Source organism: Gossypium raimondii, chromosome 4, assembly GCF_025698545.1.
Source record: "Gossypium raimondii isolate GPD5lz chromosome 4, ASM2569854v1, whole genome shotgun sequence".
Taxonomy (NCBI): Eukaryota; Viridiplantae; Streptophyta; class Magnoliopsida; order Malvales; family Malvaceae; genus Gossypium; species Gossypium raimondii.
Genome location: NC_068568.1, coordinates 16,466,363 through 16,484,332, shown reverse-complemented (window position 1 = coordinate 16,484,332; position 17,970 = coordinate 16,466,363). Strand labels below are relative to the sequence as shown.

The following is a 17,970-nucleotide window of genomic DNA, read 5'->3' as shown; positions in this document are numbered from 1 at the left end:
ATTATAATTTATTAAATGAATATGATCTTAATTAAAATATTATTTCAATAAAATGTTTAGTTTTCACATGAAAAATTAATTAATTATATTTTATTAAATGAAAATAATCTTCAATGAGTGAAATTAAAGATGTCAATTTAATAAACTATTAAGTTTTCTAATTAAATATTTTACTATAAATTTGGAGCATCATAAACAAAAAATTAGTTACTTAAATTTAATAACTCATGAGAAATTAATTAATTAAAGATATGGATAGTGGTGTAGGTAGACATGAAATGTTTAAAAAATATTACATAAAATAAGTTAAATTATATAATAATTTTAAAAACTTAAAAACTCAATTTTGAAGGAAAAATGATTTGACTAACACCACTCCCGATCTAGTTGTCGAATGTAATATTCCGTAAGTCAGGGGTGTCGAGAAATATACTTTCGGGACCCCACCTGTGCGAATTGGGTTCAAAAATATTATTATTATATTTTTGGAGATCAGTTACTTTAAAAGTGAATTGAGTGTTAATTAAATAATTTTTTTTAATTAAAGGGGACTAAATCAATAGGTGATAAAAATGGGAAAGAAAACTAAAATTATAAAGAGCATAATTATCAAAGGACTTAGCAATCCAATAAACCATTACTTAAATGGGTAATGTCTTGAAGTTTTTGTGGTTAATGATTAATGATTGAACACGGATCCCTCCCTCTATTCTCTTTCCCGTCTCTCTCTTTTTATTATCTTTCTTCTTCACTCAGAAGCCCCATTGTCACCATCGCTGTTGACACCAACCCCCACTCTTGCCATTCTCAAACTTTCATCCATACTAGAAGCGCAGATAAATTGGAGAAGATTTGAAAAGGATTAACTTGTTAAGGCAAGTTAGAGAGAGGACAGAGCTGTACAAGGAGAGGGCTTTTCCCTTCTTCCTTTCTTGGACTGCCGATGAATCAGATTCCATGTTGTTTAAGAAATAAAGAAGAAGATGATATTAGAGAAAACAAGAGAAAGAAAACGGGTATAATTTAAAGGCAAATTTTTATATTAAACCTTTATATTTGCAAAGATAACGGTGGAGAGTTTTTTCCTTTGAAAATCTCGTGCAAAGTTTAAACACTTATTTTATCATTCTTTTGGATAATCATATTTGACTAAGAGTTTAAATTTTATAATCATCTTCTAAGATTTATGAGTGTTTCACTTAATAATATTGTCCCTAGAGTTTAATTATAAATTCTCTTTACATATATACCCAACACTTACATAATAAATACAATGAATCTTTCCAAATTCTTTTATGAACCCAACAAAATATAAAGATAAACTTATGTTTAATGCAACTTCATTTATTTTCACATAAAATCCACAAAACATACCTCAAAGCAATTTATTCTGATCATGATTACAAGAGAACTCTAGTACAGATTATTTATAAAGAAAATGGGAATAAAAGAGATTTCATTCCCAAAAAAGCTAGAAGACATCCCCAGTCACGATCTTGGAGAAGCAACATTGTTTGCAGTTTTGGAGAGCAGTTTAAATGTTAAACCCGAGCCATTCAATTTCTCTTGAATAAGCTTCTCCAAACATTCAATCATGAAGGGTGTGAGATAATTGCTCCAATCTCCCACTTCTCCTTTCCTAAAAAAATGTGTGTGTGGAACTCCAGAAGTATGTACGCCCTTCATGTTCACTTCCAATTCTTTCAAGTTCTCAAAGCTACAAATTTTCGCTATTTTTTCAACAACTCCTTGTTTCTCTTCATCATCTGTGAAAGGAACTCCTAAGAACATGGCCAAAATTTTCAAATGGGAATCCATATCTTCCTTAAGATCTTCAAAGTTCAAAAACAATATTTTGTTGGGGTTTTCTTGGCTTGCCTTCCAATATCCCAATACATGATCAAAAAATGGTCCATGCGCAGAGATTCCATGGTAGAACTTGTCAAAAGCTTCATCTAGTGATAGTGACTCTCGGTTTTTGTCTCGGAGCTTGGCAGAGAAAAGCCAAAGAGAAATGAACATATCCATGGGGTTTCTACATATGTAAACAATCTTACAGCCAGAATCCTTAATGGAAGTTGGCAAAGTAGCATAAGGGGCGTGGGTGGAAAAAAGCCTTGGCTGATAAGCACAAACATTTCGAAGATCAGGAAAAGGGTTGTTCAAGTAAAGATCATACTCGAAGAAACGAACAAGTTGGTGAGGGCCAAAGGTGAGCAATGGATTTTCATCCCATGGGAACTGATTGCGGTACAAAGTGGAGAAAGTCAAGGCCTTGAGCCAGGTAGTACCACATTTTGGAAAAGTAGCAACGATGATATCAGAATTAAATGCTTGAAAATGTTTCTGGAAAGAAATAAAAGCTTTTAGAACAAGAGAGGGGCACCAAAAACCTTGATAGAAGTAAAGATTGGATCCTGCCCAGCCTTTCTCTTTGGGGAAGCTTTGCACCAATTTTTTGAATTCATCATCCCAAGAGGACTCCACATCGTGTGATTTTGAAACCATTCTGGCTTTGGAGATTTCTTGTGAAACTAGCACCACCCAAAACTAGTTTTCTAGATAATTTATACTAGATTTATTCATTTAAAATTATAATGGTAATAATATTTAAAAAAAAATAAATTCATCTGGAATTTTTAAATAGAAATTTATTAATTTATTTCATGAATGAGATAATATAATTTAGGGAAAAAATAATAAATTTTTAAATTTATTAATTTAAAAAGTTAGTGACTTTTGCATTTTACGCGATTAAGTCTTTTTATTAAATCGAGCACACAAACAATAAAATTTTCACACGAAATTTTCGCACATATAAATTAACATGCTGTAGACAACAAAAATAATATTAAAATATTATTCTGACTCGGATTTGTGGTCCTAAAACCACTGTTTCAACTAAGGTCTAAACCAGGCTTTTACACTTATAAGCAATCTTATACAATACGTTACAAAGACTTATGGGACGGAAATTCATCATGCTGCGAGGACTCTTTAACTTTTGGAATTAAGACAATATGTGTATGATTAATAAGGTTTATAGGGAACTCAACATTTAAAAAACCAATGCAATAACCAGCCACTTCATCTTCCAAGATATGCCAAAAACGCTAATAGAAAACCGCTCTTAGACCATCCAAACCCGAAACTTTTAGAGGCAACATCGACAACAAAGCACTGAAAATCTCCTATTTAGTGAATGGTCTATCTAAATCGGCATTCATCGAGTCTATGATACACCTATCAACGCCCAAGAGAATATCTTCATCATCAATAACACCCTGTGTGGCAAACAAATTAACAAAATAATCATGAGTAATCCTTCCCACTCTCACATCCCCTTCCACAATCCGACCATCACTGTCTTCAATACAACTAATTCTATTCAGCCACTTCTATTGAGATGCAAACTTGTGAAAAAAGGCCGTGTTCCTATCCCTATTTTTTAACTAGTTTTCTCGTGCCCGTTGTTCCCAATAGATCTCCTCTCTATCAACCTCCATATTCATCTGCAATTTAGCATTCACCATCTCCTCCAACACAACATCTGTCAGGGTTAGTGAACCTAAATGAGCAATACGAGAACGCAAAGAGGACACCTTAATTCTTTTTTTTATGAACTCGCTTAAACCACTTACCAAGACCACAACAAACATAGCTCAATCTTTCAAGTATAGTACCATCTGAATCATTCCAAAGGCGTGCCACCTCAGTTTTGTATATTTCCTCAAGAAGCCAAGCTGCCTCAAATTTAAAATGCCACAGCTGATTTCTATGGCCATCATCCTCCATATCTACAACAATTGGACAATGATTTGAAAAGGAATGTGTGAAGTGAGATACCTTGTAAAGCCGAAAAGTTGTACTCCACACACCATTAGCAACAGCCCTGTCCAACCTCTCTCTGATGTTACTGCTAGCAAACCGCCCACGTTTCCAAGTGTACCATACACCCTTATACCCCAAATCCTCAAGCTCACAATACTCAAGGGCAGCACTAAAAGCTTACATCTGTCTATCACTGCGAAGCAAGCCACTTTTCTTTTCAAAAAAATAATAATATTTCATTGAAATCCCCGAATACAAGCCATGGAATACTAGGACAATCATTTAATTGCTGTAACAGTTGCCATGAATCTTCCCTGTGAGTTTCTTGCGGCCCTCCACAAAAACCAGTGTATCACCAACACTTTTCATTAGTATCTTCATTAATCAAAACATCAATATGACTATTAAAAAATGACCTCAAAGTAATAGAAATACCCGATTTCCATCCTAGGGAGAGCCCCCCACTACTCCCTATCGAAGACACATCAATACCATTCAAATAACCACATGATCTCCGAACACCCTTCATCTACCTACTCTGTAATTTCGTTTCCACCAGAAAAATTACAGAGGGGTTAATGTCATTTAGCGTGTGTCAAAGACAAGAACCGTCTTAGGGTTACCTAAGCCCCACGTTCCAGCTAACAAGCCTCATTACTCTCGGTTGGCCCGCTGAGTGAGGTCTGCCGATATTTCATTTTGGTATTCATCACCATTTCTATTATCATTTCTTTCACTATTAGCCAAATGAAGGCGAGGCTGCTTCAAGCCTTCTCCATTAACCATTGGATTATCCTCCCCCATAACATCACCGAAACCACCACTCGAAAGCCCATTTGATGGCTTATCTTCCGTTATAACCAAATCCATGTTATTTCTCCGAATTAACCCCTGACTCTGACCATATCCCACAAGCAAAACATTTGGATTCAAATTTTCCCCATTCACTCGCCTAAGATTCGCCCTTAATTGCCTATTACTAGACCGCACCAATCTCACCCCTATATTTCCCATGATAGGGGTGTTCCCCCTAAAATTCCTCCCTTCCATTCCCGGTGCACCAGCACCTTTCTCCCTCAACCACCTGTTGGACGGGGCCACCGCACGCCTAAACGGAGCCTTCAAAGAATTGTCTCGGCCAAAAGAAAGCTCCTGATCATCCTGTAAAACATGTAACAGATAAAAGCTCTCTTTGTGGCCTAACTTTCCACAAAGAAAACAAAACAGAGTTAACTTTTCGTAAGCAAATTTCACATATCTTATCGTTCCATTTGGCAGAACTATTTTTTTTTTCGTTTTAGCGATTTCTCCATATCCACCCTTACCCTTACCCTCAAAGCCCCGGTATAGTCGAGAGTGATAACTTTACAATCATATTCGATAAACTGCCCAATGAAATTCCCTATTTGTCTAGCCACCACTTCTGAAGTAAATCTATGAGGAGGTTATTGCACTAAAACCCAGAAATTAACGGTCTTTAATGGGATAGTCTTTGGATCATCTCCATCATGTAACCTTCACAGAATCAGAAGATGTGAATTGAAATTCCATGGTCCTCCCGCTTCTATACGATTAGCATCTACCTTATGAAACAGTCTATACAGAAATCTCCTATCAGATAGATCAGAAATCGTATAGGATGCCAAACATTCGCCAAAGTGGCTTTCATAGACAAAATTAACCACGCTTGATGTTAGAAATGATCCGACGAGGCAATTATCTAGCAATTCTCCAGTACCAGAGACGGGTTCTTTTAATCTGACAGCTTCCTCTTCTTCAGCATCTTCCAGCGACAGCCCTTTAAAATCCCCTTCCACATCAGCCATATCAGAACCCAAAACCTTCACAACACCCAAACCACCAATAAAAAAAACAAGAATAAAAAAACCTAAAAAGCGTGCTATATAAGCAGAGGAAAACGAGCTATGGTAGCAGAGGAAAAACTCTCAAAGAAGAGAAAAAAAACCCTAAAAGCTAATCCAGATGTACAGGTTAATTATATTTAAATTAAAAGAAGCATTTAATTACGTCATATTATATATATAATATTTAGTGCATATATAAAGAAGATTAAAGTAACCCATTTTTTATATATAAAATATTTACATATAGCTGTTTGTTGACTTTAAGTGCATGTATTTGAATCACCACCATATATTTGCAAAATCAAAGTACTACTACAAAAATCTTGGTGTTAGTATTGTATTGTAATCACCACCATTCATATTTATAAATAGTGAAGAAGTGAGCTATGAGAGTATTGTTTAATCAATGTGAGATTAAAATGAACTTTTAATAAAAATAATGAAGAAATTATCACTTATTTATAAAGTAAATGTGATATATGAGAGTGCTCTCTAGTCAACGTGTAATTAAAATTAACTATTTAATGAAAATAATGAAGAAATTTACACTGATTTATAAGGTAAGCGTAAGTATGAGAGTGTTCTCTCACCGTGGGATGAAAATTAACTTTTTAAAGGATTAAAATTAATTTTTAATAAAAATAGTGAAGAAGTAAGTTATAAGAGAATTTTCTACTCAATGTGGGATAGAATTTTCTACTCAATGTGGGATAAAATTAACTTTTAATGAAAATAGTGAAGAAATTATCACTTAATTATAAGATAAATGTCGATATAAGAGTATTTCCTAGAAAATATGGGATTAAAGTTAACTTTTAATGAAAATAGTGAAAAAGTCGTCACTTATTTATAAAGTAAATGTGAGACGAGACTTTTAAATTTCTTAAATTATATCTAAAAGTATGTAAAAATTCTAATGTTTACTAAAACTTTATAAATTGAAATAAAATAAAATAAAAATAAATGGTAATTTTAAGTTATTTCCGAAACAATAGAAATGTGATTATTTCTCTCTTTCATATATATATATATGATTATAAATAATATATAAATATTTTTAAACTATAAGTTCATTCTCATAGATTTTTTGAAGGAAGAAACTTCATAGAGCTTATAAAATAGAGATGAAATTTATACTTGTTTATAGGGTAAGTGTAAATTATGAGAGTATTCTATAATCGATATGAAATTATAAATTGATTTATAAAAATTGCCACATGTATACTACGTGTCAAAAATAGGGTCGTATCAACTAGGGTCTTAGACCTTATAATATAATATATATATATATGATAAATATTTTAAAATTCATGTAATATGAAAAGAAAATGTTTTACAGGTCTAATTATTAATTTTTGAATTTTGAATTTTTTACATATTAAATGGATTTTAAAATAATATTAATAATTTTGGAACACAGTTAGGCTTCCAACGTCCATAAGCTCCGCACTACTATCACCACCATTAACCATTTTTGACCTTTCCCTCACGACTGAAGAAACCCCGGCAATCTTTCATTGCTTTCGCACTACTCCCTTGGAAATGCATAAGACTGCTCCAATAATTGCTTTGCTTTTTATTTTTTATTTTATAAATTATTAATATATTTATGAATCTTTATAATATTTTTAATGATGTTTATTAATTTTTATAATTATTAATTTTTTATAGTTTTACACTCATCTAAAATAAACATGTACGAATGGTTTTTATAATAATTTTATAGTTTTTAATTTATTTTTAAAAAATTTAAAATTTTAATTTTTTGCTGACAGGTGACATGCCATATCAACATGCCACGTTAACTCCACTTATCATATCAATATCGTTAATGATCAAACCAGTCAATTAAATCGTTAATGGAATGGTCTAATTAAACTTTTTTTCATTGAGGGCTTAATAGAGTGATTTTTTAAGGGCTTAATTGGTTTTTAAATTTTTTATTAAGGGTTTTTTACCTTTAAGCCTATTATTATTAAATATTATATTTTTAACATAAAATTGGAAAAATTTAAATATGACCTAAATCTTAAATATTGTTGTATGTGTCTCAAATACTGTTATAGGTGTACAATAATAACCTCTTTATAACATCCAAAATTTTGTAAACAAATAGAATTATTACAGACAAAGTTGACTATAATTGTTTTTAATCGAATTGTATTATTTCCTTCATTAAATTGTCATTAGCCCATCGAAATTTAAGGGATTTAACAATGCCAAACTAAATTAGATAACATATTAGAGGGATCAAAATGAAAAATAATTAAGGACGTAATTACATGTGTGCATAAATTAATAGAGGTTACAAACAATTACACCATAACAATTAGTACTAAAATTAAACTTTAAATAAATCAATACCCATACAAATTGTCGGGGAACTTAGAATTTTCATGTTGAAAGCATTCAATTATATTACAAAAAGTTTAAAATTGCAATAAACCCACTTGCCTGCTTTGGATTGGCCCATGCGTGTTACTTGGGGAAATTAGATCAACATATATTACGAAAAATTTGTAATTTAACTTTTGAACTAATTTAACTCGATTTATATAAACATTGTTGCCAACGCAGAAGGACGTGGATTCGAGTGCACTGAAGCGTATTATTCTCCTATTTATGGATTAGGGAGGGACTATGAATAATTCTAGACATTGTGTCCAAAAAAATAGATATAATCAAAACTTATAATGAAATTCATAAAAAAAAAAAATTTACCTGTTCAAGCAAAATATCCCACGTAACGCACATATGAATAGTTTTTATTCTTTGCCACCCAATTTTGAATATTAAAACACAACACAATTTAAACTTAATTAACATGACTAAATTTATGGTGACAAAATTCACGGGGATTCCACAGTCAGTTCGAGATTTAGTGGAGATAGACTATGTTAATGCTTTGAGAAATTAATATAATCTTTGATTTTGATTTATCTACCCAAAAAAACACAACACAAATTAAACTTAATTAACATAAAGTAATAGTATACAGTGTTGACATGTTGAAACTAAAACCTTCCATTGGTCCCAAATTTAATGGGCTTGGTTAGAAGGATTCAAAAAGACCAGGCCCGTCATGTTGGCAGTTTCGAAATTCCGACAACTTTATTTTGAAAGAGAGACAAACTCTACTTTCAGAACTTGTTTTCAATGTTTTTCGTTCTTCAAATTTTCCTTTCGCTCAAACACTTTGACAGCAACATAGACAGTCTAAATTATGGTAACTATCTTCATTTTTTCTTCTTCCTCCTTTTTGGAAGTTGAATATGTTAGTACCAGTTTTAGGGTTTATATGTAGTTGTAATTCAATGTGCATTTGGCAAGTTACTGCAGTTTACCATATTTAGTTGACATATTTTGATTAAAACTATTGAAGTTATTTATTGCATATCTTTGGAGATTCTTAGCAACCTGTTGTTGAAGTCAAAACGTGAAAAAATCAAGTCAAGTAACGATTTTTTTGAAGACTTCTAATGTGATCGAGTTTTCTTTTCTTTTCATTTAAAGAGATTTATTTTTCAAAAAAAGACAACAATGTAAAGATTTTTAAAATTTCATTCCATATTGAAGACTTTGTCGAACTAGAGTCAAGGAGTTAGAGATTCACATTAATTGTATTTTTGCAAGCTATTATAGGTTGTCAAAGAGAAGGTTTGCTGTGTTTTATATATGAGTTTCAGAGAGCACTTATCTTGATTAGTGAGGAACTTATTTTAGTGTAAAATTATTGTAAGCAAGTTGTTCAATTTGCAACTAAACTGATACGAGCCAAGGAGGTGACACTCAAGGGGTTGTTTTTCCTAGTGGTCCAATCACTCGAAGCAAGGCACTGCAATTAAAATCAAAGATGAATGCTTTTGTCCAAGACTTTGTTGCTACAAATTTAATTCATCATGTTTGCGACGTTGACAAATACGGGAATGCAATTCACTGGACCAATCTTGGAATAGTGAAAGCCCATAAATTGGTGGATTAATCTTTTATGTATCTTATTATTATTATTTACTTAATTCTCATTGGTTGGGACACATCACTTATGAGTTTTAAGTAATTCTATTGGTTAGGTTATTATTTATTTATTTTCTTAAATAATTTTAAAGAGTTTTATTAGGGTTCAATTACTCTTGTATTTTGCCTATAAATAGGCTTGCTTTCTACACATTGGGGGGCATCGAATAAAAAGAGAGTATTTGTTTTCTTCCAAATTTGTGTGAGGCAAATTTTTGAGAGTAGAGTGATTCTTCTCTTACTATTTAGTTTGGAGTTTGTTACTTTCGAGGGTATTTTGGAGTTACAAATATTCAAATTTCTTTCTCGTTCATCGGTGTTTCTAGAGGTTCTTCTTCTAGGGGTTTCGTAGGGAGCCGCCCAATCATTGGCGTTTTTGGTTGCAAGTTAACCAAGGGTTCCATAGGGCAAACCTATCCTTTTTTTTCCTTTTCATTATTATTATTTAACTAATTTTATTTATTCTCGTTTTATTTCTAATTTGTGTTTCTCTTGTGTCTAGATCCGGGTTTCCGCATCATAAACTTTTAGAAAGAAAGCTTTATTGGGTTAATGATCTAAATTGAAGCATAGAAGTGTTGAGTTGAACTTAAACCGCATTCTATATTTATTGATTTATAGTAGATTAGTTTGTAGGTAAGGTCCCATTAACGTAGAAAAATTTCGTAACTAAAATTTGTGTTCATCTCTTATTTTATAAATATTAATTGATTCGTCTAATTGCAAGTGAACGAAAATCTAAAAGATAAATTCAACGAATTAACACATTATATCGTTCAATACTTTTCATATGTTGGTTGATAAAATGAAGAAATTAAATGCTGAAAACTAAGTATTATATTTTTGTACTAAATTTCATAAGTATTGAAATTATATTATATAATTATATTATACAATTATTTAATATATTATTAAAAATTAAAATAATTATGTTGTTTGATAATACTAAAATTTCATTTTAAAAATTATTTATTTAATAATTTTACTTTTATAAATATAATACTTTAAATTATTTTAGATAGTTTTTTTTTTTTTTTTGGTAACAAGAGAACAATACCAATTACAAACTATAAGTAGAATCCCGATTGGAAAACCAAGCACATCTATCAAACCGAATTTGGTCATCAATCGAAGGAGGAGCCACATGAAAGAGTTGCTCACCGAAGGGGTAATCCTTCATCAAATTATCTACGATATCAATAGCAAAATTTACCTCTCTATGTACTTGTTTTATGAGCACTCTCCACTCACGCCTACACAATTCTTGGATCCGCAAAATCAAATCCCTATTTGAATGTCCTTTATGATCTCCATGGGTACCTTTGATAGCCAAGACACAATCTGTTTAAATAATAATATTCATCCATTTAGCCTCCCAAGCTAATTGGAGACCATCATAAATGGCTCAAAGTTCAGCTTAAAGAACACTACAGCTTCCAATTATTTCTTCTTAATCTCCACATCCATCTGCCTTACTCATTCCTTGCTACTATTGCCGAGCAAGAAAACTCCAAATTCGGATTACAGACACCATCTGTATTTAGTCTAAAGGAGCCCATAGGCAGAGGAGTCCATATCTACTCTCTACTTTGATTCACATTATTCCCCCTAGAGAATCTTGTATTTTAGATGGTTTTTGATAAAAGCTAAATATGATAATATGATTATTTTATTTTTAAATGATGTAATTTATTTATTTTAAATTCTGTTTATGCTTAAATATTGTTGTAGTGGTAGAAGATAGTCTTCCACACGAAGAGATTCTATGGGAGAATACGTGAAAAAAAGGTAAGGGTAGAGTAACGCTATGTTTATAAAGGAGATAATGAAGGGTGTAAATATATACTCACAAATATCAAGTCAAATAATTAACTGAAAATAGCAACAAATAAAATAATTTTATTTATAAAATTTGAGTTACAATCTTTAGATACCTCTAATTTTTCTCTTTAATGGAGTTTCAATCCAAATGACATTTAGATTTGATTTTGGATTGATGGGGTTTGCTTCAAGGATCTTTGAGACTTGATTTTGAAAATAGGTTTGAAGAGCTGGTCCCTTGAAAATTTGATTTGGACTCAAGAGCCTTCAAAACCTGATCTTAAATCAGTGTAGTTAGCTTTAAGGGCCTTCAAGATTTGATCTTAAAAACTAATAACGAAGATTTGATTCAAGAATCTTCTAGACTTGGCCTTAGATCAATGTGGTTCACTGTAAAGGTCGTTAATACTTGATTTTGAAAGACGAGTTTAATCTTTTTTATTTTAATGCAACCGAATTGGGAAGAACTTTGATTTAAGGATCTTTGAGACTTGATATTGTATGGCTGATTCCACTTCAAGTGGTTTCTAAGCTTGATCTTGCAAACAAGTTTAACCTTTTTTATGTCGGTTGAACAAATAGCAAAGAGCAACTTTCTTCAAAATTGATGTGGCCTTTTTAAAAAAAAATTCGAGAGAGAGTTACTAATCTTCACTTCCAGCATCAATTTCTAAACTTCTAGACTACTGAGTTTGTATTGAATGACTTAGAGGTGACCCCATTTTATAATGTTACTCACTTAATTAAAAGAAATTTATTATATTATATAACTTCTTCATTTGATTATCTACAAGGATTAAACTCTTTTTTTTTATATATCACATATTAATTTAAATTGAATAGAGATAAAATAATCCTTAAAGAATATATTATATTCATAAAAGAGTTCTTAAATGATTAATTTCATGCTTTATCTATTATTAATTTAATTCGAGATAAATAATAATGACACATAATGAATTCTGATTGGTCCAAAACTCTTTTTTTTTACAATACATAGATCCTTCATGTGAATCCCATATTAATGTAAGATTTTAGACCAATTATGTGGACTCAACTAAGGGTGGGTTTAGATGGGCAGTGCGTTTAGCTGCGGTTAGAGTAAAAACAATGATGGCGGCGAGATTAGATGTTGTAGTGTGAGACAAAAAGTAAACCAACCACACCGCACCGCACCGCCCAGCCCATCCAAACCCACTTTAAATCTTAAATAATGTGGCCCAATTTAAAGGGGATAAGAGTTTTATTTTGAATGGAAATAAAATTCTATCAATTCATCCAGTTACGTGATACAAATAAAGATTATAGTCTCCATCACTTAAGGTTTGTGCAATTAAGGAAAAAATTCAAGAGGGAAAAATCAATTTATCAGGTGTTCTTCGTCAAGTTTAATGACTAACTCCAAATCTGCATCAATTATTTTTTATGTTTACAAAACCATATTATTCTAAAGATCCTAAAATCATTATGTACAAGCCCAAATTTGCCCGGGGCCTAAAACCTGCCCAAACCCGAGTAACCCAATACAACCCAAATCAGAAAGCAAAAACAGCCCAATAAGCCCAAATCTACCCCTAACCCAAACGGACCCAAATACAACCCAACCCAATTTCCCACTGCCCAAATGGCCCAAAGCAAGAAAAAGGGTCTGGAAACCCTAACCCTAGGTGCACCGCACCTAGGGTCTTCTGACCCTTGACCTGCCGCCACTGCTACGGTCACTTCACTGCCTCTGCCACTTGCGCCCGTCAATCACCTGCAAGAACAGAACAAAAACGCAAGCAGCAAACAAAGAAAAAAATGTTGTATCAATTTCGGCTATAAAAAGCCATCACCAAATCAATGTATTTTTTTTTACAGACATATTAAAAAAAAAAACTTCAAAGGTGATTTTCGGTTGTTATTTCTATTTATTTTGTTCTTGAGTTTTTTTGTTTTGTTTTGTTTTGTTTATTTATTTTTATTTCTACCTACAAAGATAAAAGGGAAAAAGAAAGGCTCACCTGAGATGTCCCACGGCCACGTCGTCGGAGGTCCTCTCTCCGTTGCCGAAATCAGCCTTAAAAGGGGGGTGAGGGTCTTTTCTTTCGGTTTTCTTCTTGGTTGAGAAGGCTTGGCCTTCAAATCGTTGAAAACAGGGCTTAAAAACCCATTTGGTTCGTCGCCGGCTACCGGTCATGGCGCCAGTGCGATGGACGGACGGCGGCGCCCATGGTCGGATTCAGGGGAGAGGGAGAGAGTTTGAGAAGTTTTTGAAATTTTTTTTTAAAAAATGGGCTGAAATGATTTTTCTAAAATTTTTTTTAACTTAAATAGCCTCAGCAAAACGCTGCCGTTTTGCACGCTTGCCCCCTGACCCTAAACGGCGTCGTTTAGACGCGACCCGCGCGTGACCCGACCCACTCCTGGGGGATCCGCGTGTTTTCAATTAATGAGTTATTTACAACACTGGTCCTTCCGCCTTTTTTATTATTTACAATCAAGTCTTTCTTTTTTCTAATTTTTCTCTATCATTTATTTATATTTTCAAATTGGTCCTTGCTGGAACGATGTCGTTTTGGAGGAGAAGGGAAAATTCCCTTCCAGCCCCTCCATGTTATCCGCGCATTCAAAAAAGTCCTCTTTTATTTATTTTCAGATTTTGCCCCCGAATTTTATTTAAAGGTTCAATTTAGTCCTTTTTTTTTGTTATTTTAGCTTTTTTTAAATTAATTATTTTAATAGCCCTACTATTATGTTATTTTCTTTATTTACATATTTAGTAGGTTTATCAGTATATTATATATATTGTTTATTTACTTATGATTATTATTATATTAGTTATTTTTGTATTTATTTGTTTATCTATTTAAATATATTTATTTTTAGCATGTCATTTTATTTATTAAATATTTCTTCATAAAGTCTTTAAATTTTAGATTTTATTTATTATTATTGTTATTGTTATTATTATAATTTTTATGATTCTTAGATTGTTTTATACCATATTATCTTAATATTAGACCTTTAGTTTTAAATCGTTAATGTGTTTTATTTATTATCTGTATTGTTAATTTCAACTTGTTTATTTTACTTCATTCTTGCTCTTCATATCTTTGTTTATAGTAATGCCTTAGTATTTATTCTGTTATGCATACTAGAAATGAAATTTATTTTCTCATTTTTACTACAACATCGTGTTTCATTTTATTCGAGATGTCAAAATTTGTTTTTTAAAATAAGCACAACCATGTATTTTGAGATTCGAAAAGGTTGTGCCCTAACTTACAGGGTTTCGATTTCTTTTTCGATTAATCCAAATACATGAACTTTTTTTAAAACGTAAGATTTTAAGTGATCTCGGGAATTGATAAAAGATTGTGTTCTAACTTACGGAACATGATCTCTTTTCTAAGCCCGAGATAGTCAAACATCTTTTTGAGTAAGTAAAATTTTGGCATTTATTTGCGTATCGAGAATTTAAGGCATTGTGTCCTAACTTACGGGACGTAATTCTTCATCTCGATTAATGTGAAATGTCCTTTTTCCTCGAAAATTTTTATCGTTTTAATAAAGAATCGTATTTTAAATCCTTTTAAAGTTTTTTAATTTTCGACACTAAGACACTAATTAATCAATTAGGTACCAATTTTGGGCGTTACGAGGGTGCTAATCCTTCTTCGTACGTAACCGACCCCCGAACCTGTTTTTTTCTAAATTTCGTGGACCAAAATTATGGTTTTAATAAAAATCAAATCATTTATTAAAAACAACCACTTTTTTGAGGTGACCCGATCACACTTCATCAAAAAAAGATTGGTGGCGATTCCCGTTTTCATTTTCGTTTTCAAAATCCAAGTCGACACCCCTTTTATAAAAAAAATGGTGTCAACAGCTTGATAAAACGGGGTCAACTCATTATTTATACAATATTAAGTATTTAATTTACATAATAATTAAAAATTAAGATTTTACACGTGGTATTATGAGCTTAGATTATAAAATATATGATTTTTCATTAAAATTTGTTATTTTAATTTTATCGGTAACACATGAATTTTTCAAACTACATTGAAATATTACGTTAGATTCATGTTTTATGATGAATGATGAATGTAAATGTGGATAATGGTTTTGGGTTATAAATACAATTGTTGTGAATGGTGCTAAAGGGAAAATCAATGTCTAAGCCAACAAGTTAATTAAAAACTCTAGCTATTTTATAGTTTATAGTTTATAGTCTTTTTGTTTACATGTAAAAGGTTATTAACATTTTGTTAATATTTATTCTATGAATTAGCCCAAAGGTAAATTAATATTTACCTGAATTTTACTACCCATTAGAATTTCTAAATTTGCCCAAAGGTAAATTATTTATTCTATGAATAGTGAAAATTATGGTGACAAATTAATATTTTGTTAGATATATATTTGAACGCCTAAAGACAATGTGTATATTTTATAAAAAATATTTATTTGTCCATTAAGGTTATTAACATTTATTTTTGACAAGATATTGTAGTATCTACCCAAAGGAGAATTAGGATATACTTGGATTGTTTGCATATTTGAGTTCAATATTTGAGTATTTAGTTATTGTTTTGCTTTTACGTATTATTTTGCAGTTATATCTCTTCACTCGCAAGCTTTATCTATTACTTTATTTAATGGGTTAAACTTTTTTGAATGAAGTGAATAAGTCTAGTTCCATTTAGGTGTTTTGGATCTTGACTTGACGTTATTAGAAGATAAACATGTTGCTATTACTAATTCAAGCAGTGACGAAGAGATGTTATACCATAACCAATGAGAACGATCAAATAGATTGAGCCTTATGTTTTTGTGAATGACTATTGACAACAACATTAAGATCATAATTCCACAAATTGAAAGTGCAAAAGAATATCTTATTTTTGTTAAAGAACGTTTCTATTCTGCGGATAAGTCACTCGTTGGTACTTTAATGAAACAACTCACGACTATGAAGTATGGTGGGTCGAGGGGAATGCAAGAACATATCATTGAGATGACTAATATTACAGCAAGGCTAAAAACCCTGAGGATGATGGTGGATGAATCCTTTTTAGTACAATTCATATTGAACTCACAACCTCTAAATTATGGGCCATTCCAAATTAACTATAACATTATTAAAGATAAGTGGGATGTTAATAAATTGTCTAGTAAGTTCATTCAGGAGGAAACAAGATTAAAGAGTCAAAAAAGTAATTCCATCAACCTTGTGAGTCAAGGAGCTAGCAAAGGACTTAAGGCAAAACCTACAAGTTTAAGAAGAAGAAAAACTTGCCTATCAATTTCTCTAACAGCGAGAAAAAGTAATGAATGGTAGATAAGTTTCACTTTGTAAGAAAGTAGGACACTATCAGAAAGATTGCCTAAAAAGCAAAGCTTGGTTTGAAAACAAATGCAAAGTTTATGTTTTTGTATGTTTTGAATCAAACTTAACTAAAGTTCCTAATAATACTTGGTGGTTTGATTCCAGTACTACTACTCATGTAAACCTAACGTAGATATTCCTTTCAATCCACATCACAAGTCCAACTAAAGATTTCCTATATATGGGGAACCTATAAAGGCTTCGATTGAAGGCATAGGAACTTATTGTTTGGTCTTAGATACTGGTTATCACTTAGACCTATTTCAGACTCTTCATGTATTTTCAATTTCTTGGAACCTTATATCTATTTCAAAACTTGATGTTTCTGGGTTTAATGTTAAGTTTGGACATGGTTGTTTCAATTTATTTAATAATATTATTATTTTAGGTTTAGGAAACCTTATTGATGGTTTATATAAATTGAAACTTGATAATGTTTTGGAAGAATCCTTACTTGTTGATCTTATCAATGTTGAAATGAAACGTAGTATGCTAAATGAAAATTTTGCTTATTTGTGTCCTAAACGTTTGGGTCATGTATCCAAAGAAGGGTTAGAAATATTAGTAAAGAATGAGATTCTACCGAATCTAGATTTTTATTGATCTTGGTGTACGAGCGGATTGCATTAAGACAAAACAAACCAAAACATGCTAAGAAAGGTGCCACAAAAAGTACCCAACTTCTTAAAATAATGCACACCAATATATGTTTGACCTTTCATGTTTTATCTTTTAATTGAGAAAGTATTTTATCATATTTATTGATTATTTTTCATGATATTTTTTTATCTATTTTCTTGATGAAGTTTTAGTCAATAAATGCCATTGAGGTATACATTAATGTGGTTAAATGGCAAACAGATAAAAAGGTGAAAAATAGTATGATCAAATAGAGGTGTGAATATTATGAGAAATACACTAAATTGGGACAAAAATTTGGGTCTATATGCTAGATTCCTTGAGCATAGCAAAGTTAGCAGGAGTGCTTCAAAATAAGTTGTGGATATAAAATAAATTGGAGTAGGTTTTCCTACACTTATAAATGTTCATTTATCCACAACT

At 31.5% G+C, this 17,970-nt stretch overlaps 1 protein-coding gene and 1 long non-coding RNA gene across 2 annotated transcripts; both read right to left on the bottom strand.

The window, feature by feature from the left end:
* Positions 1 to 1,312: 1,312 nt before the first annotated feature.
* On the bottom strand, positions 1,313 to 2,560 carry LOC105767942 (cytosolic sulfotransferase 15). Its single transcript, XM_012587548.2, has one exon. It carries the CDS (start codon positions 2,506 to 2,508, stop codon positions 1,489 to 1,491), a length of 1,020 nt encoding a protein of 339 aa, XP_012443002.1. The 5' UTR covers positions 2,509 to 2,560; the 3' UTR covers positions 1,313 to 1,488.
* Positions 2,561 to 12,918: 10,358 nt separating this feature from the next.
* Positions 12,919 to 14,189, bottom strand: LOC105767834 (uncharacterized). Its single transcript, XR_001125631.2, has 2 exons — positions 13,535 to 14,189; positions 12,919 to 13,287 (listed from the first exon to the last, which is right to left on the bottom strand). It is a non-coding gene; the product is annotated as an uncharacterized LOC105767834 (long non-coding RNA).
* Between the last annotated feature and the right edge of the window lie 3,781 nt (positions 14,190 to 17,970).